General features: G+C 37.9%; 1 protein-coding gene across 1 annotated transcript in view; it reads right to left on the reverse strand.

Moving 5' to 3' along the window:
- The window catches only part of LOC131079756 (uncharacterized), a 110,833-nt gene that overhangs the window by 57,937 nt on the left and 34,470 nt on the right, over positions 1–18,426 (reverse strand). Inside the window, exon 4 of the mRNA XM_058017790.2 lies at positions 16,729–17,069. Coding sequence (XP_057873773.2) covers positions 16,729–17,069 — 341 coding nt within the window. The remainder of the gene's footprint in view (positions 1–16,728; positions 17,070–18,426) is intronic.

Consider the following 18,426-nt stretch of genomic DNA (forward strand, 5'->3'; position numbering starts at 1 on the left):
CAAAATGACATCCTCGACCATCAGGTCGACAACCACCCTGCACAGAGCAATTGAATTCCAACGACCACGGCAAAAATTGAATTTCAATCGTCGATCTAAGGATTCGAGCAAAGATGGACGCGCGAGATCTTGCCATGTAAGCGCACTCAAAAGCCCAATCTGAGATTTAAAAAATGGTCGTCGGATCGGACCTTTATGAAGATCCGACGTCGCACCCGGGGTCCACGACTCCCTGGTTGTGTTTGATCGCTAAACGGCCCTGTATACCGCGCGAGATAGCGGGGAACAACCATCCCCTTTGGATTTGCTTCGTCTTCTTATCCAACGGGTCCCTTTGCACTTCCTGTTTACCTCGCGGGATAAGCTTTCTTTGTTTCTGTCTCGCTTCCTTATCCCGCAGGACTTTTCCTCACCCGGCTTCACCTTGCAGGATAGCAGGAGCATCACCCCCGCGGTCTCTTACCCCGCAGGCCACTTTGCCTCCAAGAAATCCCTTGCGAGATAGCAGGGAAGCCATTCGCTTGTCGCTCTTTATCCTGTGGAGCCAAAAATGCATGCCAAAAGTCCTAGCGGGATGGCGGGGAAGCCTTGTTCCTTTTGTTTGTTTACCCTGTGCGCCGCCCTTAGGCACAATGAAATGCCTGCGGGATGGCAGGGGAGCCGCGTTGTTTACTTTGTCTTTATCCTGCGCCATTTTGTTCTTTCGCCCTCGACCTGCGGGATAGCGGGGAAGCCTAACCGCTACATTGTTCCCCCTATCCCGTGGCATCATCTGCCCTTCTCTTTTACCTATGCGGGGTGGCAGGGAGAGACCAAGATCACTTTCCCGCTATCCCACAGCATCATTTGTCCCTATCTTTTGCCTGTGCAGGGTGGCAGGGTCATAAGCCTGATCACCATCTCACTATCCCGCACTGCCCTTTGATGACCTTAGAAAATCCTGCGGGGTGGCAGGGAGACAAACCGCCATCAGCCGGTAAGAGAAAAAGGGGAACCGGCCCTTGAACGATAGGGAACCCTCCAGTCGGTTGAACATAAGTGAGTTGACCGACCAACCCGGTCAACTCAAAAATAGAATTGGAGCTCGAAAAGGATGCAAGGGCCCCACCGCTGTTGTTGTCTTTTTTATCCTGCGTGGTCCTAGTTGTATCAATTTTACTTTGCGGGATAAGGGAAAAGCCCACCCGCCTTTGACTTTTCCTATCCCGCGAGACCCTGTTTCTTTGCTACCTATCAAGGTTGGCACAAAAATTGCCAACAGTGTCTTATGCACTTTGGCTTCCATATGCATTTTATCTTATGTTCTAAAATTACTTTTTGACCTCAAACCTTTCATGAGCAGGCCTTTGGGCTTGAAATCACTTTTGTCTTTTTTTTACTTTGGCAACTTTACATTAAGTGACTAGGAGCGCAATCGAGTGATGAGATGCACATTTTCTTCTATTCCTTCATCAACATTTTGATACCAAGACCTTATTAGGCGTGCCTATACTTTAGTAATCTATTTGAATTGATGCTTTGTCATCAAGACCCTCTAGGGCTAGCTTGGGAGAAAATTGGCATTTTTTAATCTAAATTCTTTGACACTTTGAGCCTTACCTGATTTTGACCACCATATTCCAGTTAAGAACACTTTGCCATGGTTTCAATTTGATATTTTAACATTTAAGTCACTAGGTGAACACCCAATAGAATAAATGACATTTTGACCCCCCAAGCCACTGAAGTGTTAAAAGGTTTCTATTTCTTCAACAACATTTGTCTTTAAGTGAAAAAATAGTTTTTTGAGTTACTTAAGTGATATATTTTGTCATTGACATTGAAAAGTACAAGCACTTTCACTTAAAAACATTTTTGACTTACAACATGACATTACACCCCTAGGAGTGCACCTAGATGTCACTTTTGGGTGATTTTAGCCTCCCGGTATAATATTTTCTTCTTTTGACATGCTTCAAATCTCTCATGTACCTTTTCTAGACTTATGGGTGAAATTCATAGGCCTAAAAAATAACCTCCAAGAAGCTACACCAAGAGAATGTGGATTCAAGGACTATGTGTGACTTAGTTATAAGTTTTAAGTGAATTTTCCATCTTATCATGATCAACTAGGATATCTTCCAATATTTTTGGGGAGAAGACGTGCTAGAGAATGATTCTTTATTTGGGGTTACCATTTAGAAAAAGAGAGGAATTTCCCATTAGAGTGGAGAACATGAACCATGCTCAACGTTTACCCGCCATGAACAAAACACCATCCTCAAGGTCTACATGATGACATTTGAGTGTAATATGTCTAAAATACCAAGGAAACCACAAAAGCCAAAGATTGATATTGAATGAATAACAATTGGTTTATGATAAGCCTTTTATGTTATAAGACATGTAAGTTCTATAGGTAACCAAATGGAAGACAATTTAACAAGAGATGGGAGCTACATGAAAGGGAAGAACAAATGAATCTGTTGGTGTTGAAAATAAGCCACACCCGGACCGATGATGGACTGGTCCAAGAGGGGCCAGTAGCTCAGTGGTAGAGCACTCCAGCAGCGTATGGAAGGTCCTAGGTTCGAGTCCTAGCTGGTCCATGTCTCAACATGGTATCAGAGCCAGGTCCAGGCTAGGAGCCCCAAGCACACGAGAGGTGTGGCTTAAGGGGGGGTGTTAGTGTTGAAAATAAGCCACACCCGGACCAACGATGGACTGGTCCAAGAGGGGCCAGTAGCGCAGTGGTAGAGCACTCCAGCAACGTATGGAAGGTCCTAGGTTCGAGTCCTAGCTGGTCCATGTCTCAACAGAATCAACAACATTCTATGAAATGGTTGAAAGATTTTAAAAACACAATTAATCAAAACATCTAGTACGGATGGCTAAGCTTTATAAGTTTGAGGTTTTGAATGGGATGTATTAATTTAACAGATGAACCAATCAAGTGTGGCTTTTGAAATTGTATAGTTTCACACACCATAGTTAGAAGACTCAATTGAACTCACCAAGACTCGAAAAGTCTCAAAGCAGGTGGCATCAATGATCAAACAGTTCCTACAGACTCAAAACCAAAATACCCAGCAAGTTTGGACAAACGCAGTGACTCGGCCACAGCTAAGTTAACAAATTAAAAAAGAAAAGAAAAAATTAGAGTTAGAACAAAAACACTTAAAATGATCTATCATGCCTCAAAAGCACATTTTGAAGACAAAACCTGCACATTGATCAAGAAACGGTAATTGAAGACAATTTGAGCAAGTTTGCAAAAATCATTGACACATTTATAGGAAGCCTACAAAGTATTAGGAAAAGCCCACCATTGATTTCAAGCAGCTTACCATCATTTTGGAGCAAATCTGAAGAGGTAAGTTTGTATTTTGAAGTTCTTTTTTTGTCTTTTTTTTTCAAATTTTCATTGTGTTCATTTTTCTTCATTTTAGGTTTAATGGAAAAAGAATAAACTGTTACTGTTTTTGTTTTTGTTTTTTAATTTATAGCTACAAAGCCTAGTTGTTTTTTATTTTATCATTTTTTTTATTTTAATTTACACAGAAATTGTAAATGTTAAAAATTCTTCATGTATATCTTATTGCAGCATACTCCACATTTATAAATTTGTTCCAAATTTTCAATCACTCTGTCAACCCTAGTTAGAAAGAAGTCCTTGTTGAAAACATGACATCCTTAGGGCAATAAAAAAGGAGATAACCAAGGTCACCAGGAGACAGGGGTACTTGGAGACTTTGGAGACTGGTATTGGTACCAGTATGGCTAATTTTCAAAAATTGGAGACAGGAGTACTTGGAAACACCAATTTTTTTTAATATAATTTAATAATTTCCAAAAAATATCATGACATAGAACTTTGACATGACATGTATGCAAAATGTGGAAGCATTCACAATGCATGTGAACTGGTCTCAGCGAATGCCATGCTTGTAGGGTTTAAAATTTTGAAAACAGATGTAAACAAATGATTGCAATGATTTGCAAACCCAGCATTGTGCAACTTTTGTAGTCTTCAGGGAGTGTTTCACTCTTCTAGGCTGGCTTCAATGCTTCCAACAGTGGATATATGATGGTAAACAATGTTTTTGTTTTGTTTTTAACCCTTTAACTTGCATTTTCCTAGAGAAGACACACAGGAGACAGCCAAAAACCTGGCAAGAGTCAAGGAAGAAGCAGGAGACACGGAAGTGAGGTCTCCGGCCCAAAACAAAGCCTCTAGGTGCGCGAAAAGAATTTGAGACGCGTCTCTGCCTCGGAGACAAGTCTCAGGGGGGTGGAGATGCGTCTCCCGATTATAGAGGAGAAAACATATATTCATTAAATAACAAAACTGCTTGGAAGAGGCACTATCCACTTAAAGTATCACCTTGCACATATACCATGTCATGATGTTGAACCATATGCTTTGCAACACCTCTTCAAGTTATACGTTAAGTGCAAAGTCAATTAGAGGCTTTCAAGCAATAAAAATGGAGAGACTTCTTTCATTCCTATATTTCTTAGATCTATGAGTAGTGGCAAGGGCAATGGTAGTGTCAGTATTGGGCCTAGAGTTCATAGATCTTCATCCAATTCAGATTCATATTTTAGTCCACACACTACTCCAAGTGCCCAAATCATCACTTGAGAGCATGGATTAGAACAAGGATAAACATGATGCCACAAGAAGTGCAATCAAAGACTTCTGATTCTATCGCACCATTCCATTTCACCCAACTAGGTGGTTATTATTATTATTTTTGTTTTACAGTATATAGTTTAATTTATTCATCTCTTGAATTATTTCATTTGGGGGTATGCAGCATCATAGAATTTTGAATTAAACTCTCGATTTAGAATACTTAGTTTGTTTATTTTATTAGTTTTAGGTTTCTTTATTGGCAAAATGTGATAGATGTCATTGCTATTTGTGGGGTGGGGTTGAAAGCCCCTGATGATGAGATAGAGGGCTCCATTTTGAGTCGAAAGGTGACCAATGTAAAAAGTTACAATTAACAGTGTGGCATATGGAAGAAGGATTGCACCACTATGGCTGATGGTTGGACCAATAGAAGAATTTGTACGTTATTGAATTTTCATGTTATTTCCTAAGGTAATTGTATTTAGTGATATCCAATGATTTAGTGATTAATATTTTTAATTTTTAATTTCTAATTTACAAAATTGTTGATTTTGTTTCTTTCTCTGGTGATACAGTGTTCTTGAAGTCAATTGATGCTTCAAGAAACGCAAAAAATGCTTAATTCCTTTATGAAGCTTTGAAGGGAGTCCTTGCCAAGGTGAGTGAGGAGAATGTAGAGCAAATAGTTACAAATAGTGCATCAAATTATGTTGTTGCAGATAAAATTCTCATAGACAAGCACCCATACTTGTGCTACTCATTGCCTTGACGGCTTGACCTCATATTAGAGGATCTTTAAAAGAATTCATGGATCAAAACATATATAAAGTATACTAAAAATTATTTTTTTAAGGATACTAAAAATATTTGTGAATACCTATATTAGCGTACTTGGGTCCTCAACCGAATGTGAAATTCACAAAAAAGAAAGAGCCAATTCGTGTCATGTCCCCCAATAGGCGTACCTTTCTAGGCGATTTGCAATTAAAAATAAAGTGTTTTATTAACACTATTTTAAATAAATATTAATATTTTTTTTATTTTTTTTGTCTTTTATGTTGGCCGACTCCAAGTCGGCTTCTCTTGTTTTTCCCTTGGCTGACTCTAGGGCCGTTTCCCCTAATCAGGCCGACTTCCCTTGAGGTGTAGGCATTTTGTCTATTTAAAGGAGGTCAAGTTGCTCTCTTATTATGCTTTTGATCTGTTGCGTCTGCCATATGAGAACAAGGTTAGGACGAAATCCCTTTCCTTGACCAGCAGATTCATTAGCACTGGGTTAGATAGATTGATTTCTTTCCATTATATCGCAGATGTTAAAGATCAGACAGGAAGGAAAGGAGCTTGCCATTTATTAAGGAGAAATCTGAGGTGCATAGGAAGGCTCAGGCGTGGAGATAACTACCAGCGTTGGGTTCCTTGGTTAGGCTTGGAATAACAGCGCCCAAAGTTGGCACCAGTTTAAGGCGCCTCAATCGCTAATCGATTGCAACCTGGGCAGTAATAAGTCACAGCTGCAGCGTTACATAGTTACCAGTCAACATTCTCAGAGGGGTAGAGATTCTGAAGCCAACAGTCTAAGGTGGTGAAGCCAAGTTGCAACAGCAACAGACCCAAAACTCAAGTATACATTAAGATTCAGGCATTGAAAGTTATACCAATCTATATAATCTCTGGTCTTATATTGTAGCAGACTGTTGTTTCTGAATACATAATTTCTATAAGTGATATAAATCCTCAGATGTTAAGCTGAGTAATTATGCTAGTCTGAAAACATTGTTGAAATTGTTATCTGCATCTGCAAACTATTGTTCTGATGTATCTCATAGTCTCAGAAGTAATTGAAGAAGTTGCCATTAAAACTGGAAATATTTTATAATTGCCATTTGATGTAGCAAAGAAATCAGAGTAGGATATTTCAGTTTGTTTCAGAATAACCCACTTTGCAACCAATTTTATCATGTTGTGATCATTGTTTCAGATGAAGGCCGCTTTGAGGTGCATGTTTGTTAGTGAGGAGTGGTCTACGTCATCATATGCAAAGACAACTATAAGGGTTGACATGGTTAATTGGATTTTTTATGAGCATAGTTTTTGGGCATACTGGCCAAGAAAATTGGAGACGTAAATTTTTATTATATTTCTTTATATTGCCATTTCATTTGCATATTTTTGTTCACACTTAATTATGTTAATGTTTCATAACAATTGAAATTCACATAGCCCCTAGTTGTTCTCTTACAAGATATTGAAGGGGAGAATCCCATAATAGGCTACATATATGAGGCCATGGTTGAGGCAAAGAAGGCCATTAGATCCCCTAGGATAAGTATCTTCCCATATGGGAGATCACTGATTGATAATGGCACCTTCAATTTCAAAAGCTCTTAGATACAGCCACCTATTTCCTCAATCCAACATTACAATTACATCCAAATTTCAAGGCCAATGAGGAGGTTCTAAGTGTGCTCTGCATAATCATAGAGTGGATGGCACCTAATTCTTTGGTTGGAGCACAAATAATCATTGAGATAGAGATCCTCAAGCTTGCACAAGACCTTTTTGCACGAGAGATATGCAAGACAACTTGGACAACGTTGCAGCCATGTAAAAATCTATTAAAGGCATAATTTAAGTTCAAAAATTAAATTTTTTTTCTTTTTTTACGTTAATATTGAAAGTATGACTCAAAGCTAGACAATGAGAATGATTTTTTTCTTCTTATTTCAGATACATGGTGAGAAGGGTTTGGTGTTAAGTTTTCAAATCTTCAAAGGATTGCACATCATATCTTGAGCCATGTGATAAACCCGCATCAGCCCCTGATATAAAGTTATGTAAATAATATTAAGATTATTGTAAATACATGACTAATACGATAAAATAAGTATTCTATTAAAAAGAGGAAATATCTAAGTATTATATTATATAGAGGAAATACATTTAATATAATAAGTATTATATTAAAAAGGAAATACATTTATATAATAAGGAAAGAATTAATTAAAATATCATATATTTTGAAAGAAGTGTGATTTTAATATATAACAAATAAAACAAAAAGGATTATGTTTAATATTATTAAAGCAAATAAAAGCAAAGCATTACATATTAAAGCAGATTTAATATTATTATATTTAAACAGCCACCCCCCCGATTCTCCCGCACCAAGAGGTGCGATGGTAATCGCAGCATGGGCTGTGATTACCACCGCACCCCTTGGTGTGGAAGGGGATCGTGGAGGTTCACATCCCTTCACAAGATATAAAGGGAAGCAGCCACGCAAGGAAAAAAAAAAAAAAAAGGGAGAGGCACGGAGGAGAGGAGTGCGAACAAGAATTCGGCTGCAAGCAAACAGGTAAGGATTAATATTCCCACATACTAGGGACGTAATTAAGTAATAGGTAGATGTCATGGAATGTAGGCAAGGTCATTGTTAATGTTAATTATTGTATATTTTAAAGGGATGCAAATAATCAATATTATAATATAAATAATTAATGGATGTAAATAACAAATATCATAATAAATGCATTAATATGTTAGATAGGTAATGTAGGGGAATAATTAATGTAGTTAATGAATATATAATATTCATATTAATAAATGCTTTAATGAAAGGATTTCAAATATTAAGGAATAAATGTCAATGCTTAGTTAAAATATATGTGCATATGGGATAATGAATGTTTTGAGGAATATATGGAAGAAATACTTGTTAAATCAGGAATGTGAATATATGGAATAGAGAATAGGAAAATATTAATGAAAGGCATAAATATATTATCTCATGATGGAAACTATAGGAAGGAAACCTCCTTAGTTTAAGGGAGGGATTATGCTAATCCCTAGGGCAGTATATACTGATTATTGATATGCATATGAAGGGCTTGGTTGATTAGGGTCAACCAAGAGGAGATGGATCTGGCCGGTCCACTCCGAGGACTTGGGTGATGGGATGCATCACCCAAGGCAAGGAATGACTCATGGTCTTCCTTGGAGGGCTTGGGTGTAAGAGGTTGCACCCAAGACAGGAATCGAAATAACCTTTGATTTCCTGGAGGGCTTGGATGTAAGAAATTACATTCAAGACAGGAGTCGAATTCACCTTCGACTTCCTAAGGGCTTGGAACCAAGATAGGTTCCAAGAAGGCGAGCTTCACGGCTGCCTAAGGACATACTTTGTATGGCATTTGTATCCTTTTTCTTAGATTAAATGATGATTATGTAATTAAGTATTTTAAAATTCAGTGGCAATTTAGAATATATATATATGTCTGTTGTATTCTAACAATTTGTTTTGCAGGATAGTGATCCCTAACTAGCAGGGACATTACAGTGGTATCAGAGCATAATCTTGCCAACCTGTGGGAAGGGTTCTTAGTTTATGATCGCGTATCAAAGAAAGAAAGCAGCAAAGGCAATGGCTGATCAATTGGCCAAACAACTTCAGACCTTCATGGAACAGACCAACGAGAAATTCGAAAGAATGAGCCAACTAATCCTCCAAAGTACAAACAGCAACAATAGAGATATGCAAGACCACAGGAGAGAGATACACTCTAATCACACTGATAACGAACGGTCTCCTCAGAGTTCTAGACAAACAATGCCCGAATTTTTACCTAGAGAGGAACATGTAAGGGAAGAAGAGGAACGAGCCACACTTGGGGTAGAACAAATCACCCAAATTTATGCTAGGTTAGAGCCAGAAGTTCAAAGAGTAGTGTCCTTCAGGGACTTCTGTGAATCCAAAACTAGTGAAGGTAGAAGGAGAAAACCTATGGGTAATGACCTTAAAGCTAAAGTCAACAAAATGTCCCTACCATGCTTTGATGGGACAGGGAAGGATGTCGCCCAAGCTTGGGTACAAAAACTAGACACCTATCTTTCATACAGTCCCATGACTGAAGGAGATGCTATTAAATTTGCCATACTACATTTAACCGGAACCGCCCATAATTGGTGGCATAACGGTCTCATTACCCTAGGACACAAAAATGTCGCCACCTACAATGAGTTCACACAAAGGCTCATTAGCCGATTCGACCAAAAGGACTCCGAATGGTACTTCCAAGAGTTAACACACCTTAAACAAGTAGGAACCATTGAAGACTATATAGACCAATTCCAAAACTTGTCAGTAATGGTTCCTGACCTATCCCAAAAGAGGCTCACCTACATGTTCTTAGAAGGCCTAAAAGACTCTATTAAGAATTTTGTGAAACCCCTGGAACCACAGAACTTAGGAGAAGCCATCAAGAAAACTAGAATGGTTGAATTTAGTGCTCCCAAGAATACCTCAACCAAAACACCATATAGGAATGAAGGACACCAGAATGACCGCAGAGAAAAACCCTGCCGCTTGTGCAAAAACCTTGGAGTTACAATCACCAATGTAAGGAGAGAGACAACTTGGTGGAGAAGGGGTTATGTTTCAAATGCAAAGCCCCATGGGGGAGAGGCCACGAATGTAAAAAAGGACAGCTAAATAACACAGAAGAAATACAGGGTGAGGAAAGACCATACAAAAGAGCCAGATTTGAAAACAACGAACCAAGCACCTTGGCAGTCATCACTCAAGGGAGTGAAAATAGGTGCTTCAAGCTCAAAGGAACTATCAGAGGACAGAAAGTAATTGCGTTAGTGGACATAGGAGCATCACATGACTTCATTAGCAAACACTTGGCAGCAAAGAGAAGGTTAAAAGCTCAAGAATTTGAAGGATTCGAAGTGATTATGGGCAACGAAGTCATAGACAAATGCACTAAAGTTATTCCTCAATTGGAAGTCACCCTAGGGGTACATACAATTATGAGGAACTTCTTCGTGGTGAACCTAGAGAATGACATCATTTTGGGAATGCCATGGATAAATTCATTGGGACGATTCACCATGGATAGTCCAAATCGAGAGATATGTTTCCAACATGAAGGGAGGGAGATAACATTAAAAGGAATCCCCGACGGTTCTCCAAAAATAGTATCTTGCAATAAAATGGAGAAAATTCTTCAACATGATCAAGGAGAGTGGATCGCTCAATGTATGATCTTGGATAAATCTCAATCCGAAGGTCAAAACATTCAGAGTGATATACAACCCATCCTTAGGAGACACAAAAAGGTCTTCGAAGACATCCCTCCAGGACTACCACCAAAAAGGGGATTTGAGCATTCCATTGAATTAGAAGAAGGAGCAAAACCGGTAATTACCACTCCTTACCGCCACCCACACAAATTCAAAGAAGAGATTGAAAAAACCATAAAAGAATTACTAGAAATGGGACACATCCAACCAAGCAGCAGCCCTTTTGCTTCTTCAATAGTATTGGTCAAGAAAAAAGACGGGACGATGAGGATGTGCATCGATTATCGAGCCCTGAATAAAAAGACTATAAAGAATAGATACCCTATCCCAAGAATTGATGAACTAATGGATGAACTTCACGGGGCAAAATATTTCTCTAAAATCGATCTAAGGTCAGGGTACCACCAGATCAGAATGAGGAAGGAAGACATCCCCAAGACCGCATTCAGATGTCACTATGGACATTTCAAATTTTTGGTTCTACCATTTGGCCTCACTAACGCCCCGGCCACCTTTCAGTCATGCATGAATCATACATTCAGGCAACAATTGAGGAAGTTTCTTCTAATCTTCTTCGATGATATACTCATTTACAGCAAGACATGGGAAGAACATCTCTGACACATCAAAGAGGTATTAAATATTCTTGAAACTGAATCCTTATATGCTAAAGCCTCCAAGTGTGAATTTGGGATGAAAGAAATCATATACCTAGGACACAAAATTAGTGAAGTAGGAGTAAGTGTCGATGAGGAAAAAATCAAAGCCATCAAGGAATGGCCCATCCCTAGAACCTTAACACAATTAAGAGGGTTTGTGGGACTATGCAGCTACTACAGACGTTTTGTAAGAGGTTTCTCCAAAATAGCAGCACCCCTCACTGACCTAAAGAAGAAAGGAGCCTTCACATGGAATGACCAAGCCCAAGAAGCCTTCGAACAACTTAAGATAACCATGAGCTCATGTCCCGTATTGGCTATTCCTGACTTTTCTATACCTTTTGAACTTCAATGTGATGCATCCGGGGAGGGAATTGGGGCAGTCCTCATGCAAAAGAAACACCCCCTAGCTTTTGAGAGTCGTAAACTCACCGAAGCAGAGAGACACTACTCTATCTATGACAAAGAGATGCTAGCCATAATGCACGCCTTAGCCAAATTTCGCCAATACCTCGTCTGTGGGAAATTCAGTGTGAAAACCGATCATAACAGTCTACGCTTCTTCCTGAGCCAAAGAGACCTCAATGATAGGCAACAAAAATGGGTGAGCAAAATACAAGCCTATGACTTCGATATAGAATATGTGAAAGGGGTGAATAACAAGGCAGCAGATGCATTGTCCCGCAGAGCCCACCTTAATGCCCTTACCAGCATCTCAAGGGATTGGAAGGAAGAAATCCTTAATGAATACAACCAAGATCCACAAACAAAGAGAATCTTAAAGGGAAACCTTCCCAATGAAGACTTCCAGGTTAAAGGAGGCCTCATATTATATAAGGGAAGGATATACTTAACCCCTCAAACCGAGTTCAAGAACAAGCTCCTAAAAGAATTCCATGATAACCCCTTGGCGGGACACCACGGATATTATAAAACTTATAAACACATCAGGGAGAAATATGCATGGAAAGACCAGAAGAGAGACATCCAAAAATATGTACAAGAGTGCCTAACATGTCAACGCTATAAAACAGAACTCACTCACCCAGCCGGATTACTTCAACCATTACCTATTCCCAAACAAAAATGGGAGAGCATCTCGATGGACTTCATAACAGGATTGCCAAGGTCATGAGGTAAAGATACCATCTTTGTGGTAGTAGATAGACTTACAAAATATGCCCACTTCTTTGCAATCTCCACCAAATACAAAGCCCACCACATAGCCGATTTATTCTTCAAGGAGATTTTCAGACTCCATGGACTCCCCCTGAATATTGTCAGTGACAGAGATAGCAAGTTTATTAGTCAATTCTGGCAGGAACTCTTCAGAATGGCAGGAACGATTTTGACCCCTAGTACCAATTACCACCCTCAAACTGATGGGCAAACTGAAATAGTGAACAAATGGATAGAGGGCTACCTAAGGAATTATGTTACAGGGCAACAGACCGCCTGGATCAAGTGGTTACACCTAGGAGAACATTGCTACAACACAACGCACCACATGTCAATCAGGATGAGCCCTTTCCAAGCCTTGTACGACTATGAGGCCACAAGTTTTGGTGAACTATTAAACCAAGAAAGCAAAGTGCCAAAAGCACAAGATTTCATTCAACAAAGTAGGGATATCACGAAGACCTTGGAAGAGAATTTATAGCAAGCCCAAAACCAACAAAAGATCTACGCAGACAAGAAACGTTCAGAAAGGACTTTTGAGGCCGGAGACTTCGTGTTTTTAAGGCTACAACCATATAAGCAATCCTCCCTCAAGAAGAATGGGGCTGAAAAATTGAAACCACGGTTCTACGGACCCTATGAGGTAATTCGAAGGGTTGGAGAAGTAGCTTATGAAATAGAACTTCCCAAAGACAGTAAAATACATAATGTGTTCCACGTCTCTCGACTCAAAAAGGTTCTCGGGCAACACTTGGCTCCTTGCAAGGAATTACCACCCCTAGATGACGAAGGGAAACTCACCTTGTACCCCAAGATCATCCTAGATACACAGCAAAAAGAGCTCAGGAACAAAACTGTTACCGAACACTTGATTAAATGGAAGAATCTCCCAAACGAGGATGCTACTTGGGAAAAGGAGGAAGACCTAAAGATGCTTGAGGACAAGCAAAATTGAGACGGAGGGACTGTGATAAACCCGCATCGGCCCTCATATAAAGTTATATAAATAATATTAAGATTATTGTAAATACATGACTAATACGATAAAATAAGTATTCTATTAAAAAGAGGAAATATATAAATATTATATTAAATAGAGGAAATACATTTAATATAATAAGTATTATATTAAAAAGGAAATACATTTATATAATAAGGAAAGAATTAATTAAAATATCATATATTTTGAAAGAAGTGTGATTTTAATATATAACAAATAAAACAAAAAGTATTATGTTTAATATTATTAAAGCAAATAAAAGCAAAGCATTACATATTAAAGCAGATTTAATATTATTATATTTAAACAGCCACCCCCCCGATTCTCCCGCACCAAGAGGTGAGATGGTAATCGCAGCATGGGCTGTGATTACCACCGCACCCCTTGGTGTGGAAGGGGATCGTGGAGGTTCACATCCCTTACAAGATATAAAGGGAAGCAGCCACGCAAGGAAAAAAAAAAAAAAAAGGGAGAGGCACGGAGGAGAGGAGTGCGAACAAGAATTCGGCTGCAAGCAAACAGGTAAGGATTAATATTCCCACATACTAGAGACGTAATTAAGTAATAGGTAGATGTCATGGAATGTAGGCAAGGTCATTGTTAATGTTAATTATTGTATATTTTAAAGGGATGCAAATAATCAATATTATAATATAAATAATTAATGGATGTAAATAACGAATATCATAATAAATGCATTAATATGTTAGATAGGTAATGTAGGGGAATAATTAATGTAGTTAATGAATATATAATATTCATATTAATAAATGCTTTAATGAAAGGATTTCAAATATTAAGGAATAAATGTCAATGCTTAGTTAAAATATATGTGCATATGGGATAATGAATGTTTTAAGGAATATATGGAAGAAATACTTGTTAAATCAGGAATGTGAATATATGGAATAGAGAATAGGAAAATATTAATGAAAGGCATAAATATATTATCTCATGATGGAAACTATAGGAAGGAAACTTCCTTAGTTTAAGGGAGGGATTATGCTAATCCCTAGGGCAATATGTACTGATTATTGATATGCATATGAAGGGCTTGGTTGATTAGGGTCAACCAAGAGGAGATGGATCTGGCCGGTCCACTCCGAGGACTTGGGTGATGGGATGCATCACCCAAGGCAAGGAATGACTCATGGTCTTCCTTGGAGGGCTTGGGTGTAAGAGGTTGCACCCAAGACAGGAATCAAAATAACCTTTGATTTCCTAGAGGGCTTGGATGTAAGAAATTACATTCAAGACAGGAGTCGAATTCACCTTCGACTTCCTGAGGGCTTGGAACCAAGATAGGTTCCAAGAAGGCGAGCTTCACGGCCGCCTAAGGACATACTTTGTATGGCATTCGTATCCTTTTGCTTAGATTAAATGATGATTATGTAATTAAATATTTTAAAATTCAGTGGCAATTTAGAATATATATATATATATATATATATATATATATATATATTTATATGTTTGTTGTATTCTAACAATTTGTTTTGCAGGATTGTGATCCCTAACTAGCAAGGACATTACAAGCCAACCTTGCAATGCTTCAGGATGTGTGTGCAATTGGAGTAAATTTTAGCACATACACTCCAAGAAGCGCAATAGGTTGTCAATTCAAAGGTTGAATGTGCTTGTACATGTTCATTACAACCTTTGCCTCCTTAACAAACAAATCTTGGGCATTGACTCATCTCCCATCACTCTGGGGAAGGTTGATCCACAGTCAAATTGGATTGCACAGATTGAGGATCCTGTCATCAACGACGAATTCTATGGAACAAAAGGCAAAGGGGATAGCCAAAGAAAAGATGGAGGATAGACCCCTTTTGTGTTGGTGTCATTGAGACACAAGAAAACATCATGGCTGCATCATCATCAACACCTATCTTAGGCGCCAATAAAGGACTTCCCATGATGTTTGGACAAGTGATGCATGTTCCTCTGAGCCATAAACTTATATTTTTAGTTTGATATTTATTTTGATGCCATAGATTTCATAGTCCGTGAGATTTGTATACATTTGACAATATTTATAATTTATATACCTATAAATGTTGTTTATTTTAGCTAAAAATAAATCTGTTTTTATGTACATGATTGATTATACTTGTGTATGTAATCAAAATATCTTCTATTTGATTAGTTTGTGTCTATTTAGTAAAGAATGCACGAAACAAGTTTTAAATCCTTAAAAAATCTATATATTTCATGGTTTTTCCAATCTGTCAAGTCTTTGCTAAGTCCAGTCTGAACACCAAGTCCAAGTCGAGATCAAAAATCAGCTTGCCAAGTCTGAGGCGAGTCTGAGTCTTCTAACTATGCCTCAAAACTTGGGATTGAGTCTCTATATTGGAATCTTTCTGAACATTTTACCACTCTTTGTAAGACCCGGTATTGGAAGAGCATGGCAGCATGACAGAGACAGAGTAGTATAAATTGGGCAAGCATTGCTTTTCTTTGGATGTGGAGAAGTAAAGCCATATTTAGTGATGGAAATCCAACCTTCACCTAGAAGAATTAACAGCACTCATATTGGACTGTGTGATCAAGTTTTCAGCTATAATGGGCATTGGATATAGGAATGATGCTGACTTATGGAGCTAAGGCCATATTGGAAGAGAAAATTTTGTCTATTCTGGCCCACAATTTCATTTACTCTGTTGGATTCTTTCATGTGATCTTATTGTGCCCTGATGTCATACAAGACACCTTTCTACAAAAAAAGTAATTGGTACGAGAAGAGAAGACAGAATTCCTTTAAGGGTTCTTTAATTGCTATAATATTTGTTAAGATAAAACAGCTCCTCTAGAGAGCCAACTAAGAAAATTATTACAAGCTCATTAAAATGGTAGAATTCAGATAAATTTCATTCCATTGTTTACAGGAAAGTTTCTAAATAGGGAAGAAGTGTCATATAAGTTTCATTCCATTGTTTACAGGAAAGTTTCTAAATAGGGAAGAAGTGTCATAAACCCTTTACATCAATGCAATAATCTGTAATTCAGTATCTGTAAGTACCCAATTTGTGAAATATGAGATTCTTGAATTTTAAAAGCCCTTTTTCATAACAAAATCTGAGAACCTTATATTCAGATTTCCCATCTTTGCAGACCTTGTATTTGCAATACACCATATAAATTTTAAATTTGTAAATGTAATGGATCAAATGAAAACCATATACCTGAAAAACAATGGGAACAATAGTCCAAACGCACGATTTTCTACGTTGGACATACTGCTCAAATGCAAACTGAACAATAAGGCCTACTAAATAAGGTGCAATAGCAGCAGACGCAGCTGGTCCTGTCCATGGCCACACCAAACCAAGAGATACAAGTGGCAGGAGCACACTGAGAACTAATGTTGCTATTGAAACAACCCTGTATCCATATAGCTTGTTATCAATGCTTCTCTTGTCTGCTACGAATTCGAAACAAGGCTTCTGAACATAATCTGTAACAAGAAGGAAAGCGGCAACCCCACCATAGAACACAGCCTCCATAAAGAAGAGTATTAGAAAATCTGCACCTCCAAAAAATGACAATTAGTCCAAAGCCTTGAAATTGCACTAATGTACTGAATATACAAATATAAAAATGCAAGAACAATATGTTGCTTTTCTGTCTTTAAAGACAGAAGAATTATTACTTTAGAATAATACCAAATGGTTGCACCCTTAGCATGTTGACACATGTTTAGTTGGTTATCCAAAGAATTACAAAAGAAATCAATTAAAGTTTCCAAAATATTTGTATGCTGCTCAATTAACATGTCCTCCTGAATTAGTTAACCTATCTTAAAACTTGTTAATATGTTAAAATGAGACACCATTGTGTTTTCATCTTACTTTGGCACACTAGGGACAACTAGAATATAAGTAAGATAATTTGTTGGAGAAAAGTACATATTAATGCAAAATGTTTGGCTTTTGCTTTTACATTGGAGAAGAGTTCCATAATTCCTGTAGAAAATTACACACGAGTGTCTGTGCTTTGGTTATTTCTTTTTCATCCTATTTCAAAAATGTCACATTAGGGCCAGCAAGAAGAAAACTGAGATAATTTTTTGAAGAAAACTGCAAGACAATATATTTTTGGCTTTTGCTTTTACAAGAAAGTTGCAAACATATGGAACCCAAAACATTCTGTATGTAAGCTTTCTCTCCAAGGCAAACAATACAAATAGTTTGTGCATGAAAAATCTTAAGCAAGGTATGCTTCTTATTATTACCAATGTTTATGGTCCCAGTATATTTGTGGAGAAAAACAATATGATGGGAAGAACTGGAATCATTCAAAAGAGAGTATAATGATATAGACTGGGTTGTGGGAGATGACTTCAATGCTTTCACAGGTGGTGCAGAACTCTTCTTTCAATCAATGCTGGATATAGGCTGTTTCTACCTAGCTCTCACCTTGACAGGTATCAAACCAATAGGCTAAACATTTAATTGAAATTGAGGCAGGGTAAAGACAATATCTTTGAAGGATCAGACTGCCTCATAGTAAACTCGGAGCGATTGGCAAAAGGAATAAAGTGCTCTTTTGTAGGTCCACAACTATTCTGGATCTGATCCCTGGCCAGTTAAGTTAAACACTGAAAATGAAACAAAACCAAAGAGTATCCCTTTTTTATTTTGAGTAAAGGAGGCTGAAAGGTCTGCATTTCAAATAAAATCTAAAAAAATGCAAGGATATCCTAGTCAATGGCTCCAAGAATGAAGTCACAGAAAAAAAGTAGAGGTGGAAATAGCAAACAGTCGAAGAATTGACAACACTAACGAAAAAGGTAAGCATTTCCAAAGAGTTGGACACATTCTAGATTGTCATTGTTAAGGGGATATGATATTAGGAATTAACAGAGCCAAGTAAACATCCAA

The sequence above is a fragment of the Cryptomeria japonica genome, chromosome 6 (genome assembly GCF_030272615.1).
Source record: "Cryptomeria japonica chromosome 6, Sugi_1.0, whole genome shotgun sequence".
In the NCBI taxonomy this organism is placed as follows: Eukaryota; Viridiplantae; Streptophyta; class Pinopsida; order Cupressales; family Cupressaceae; genus Cryptomeria; species Cryptomeria japonica.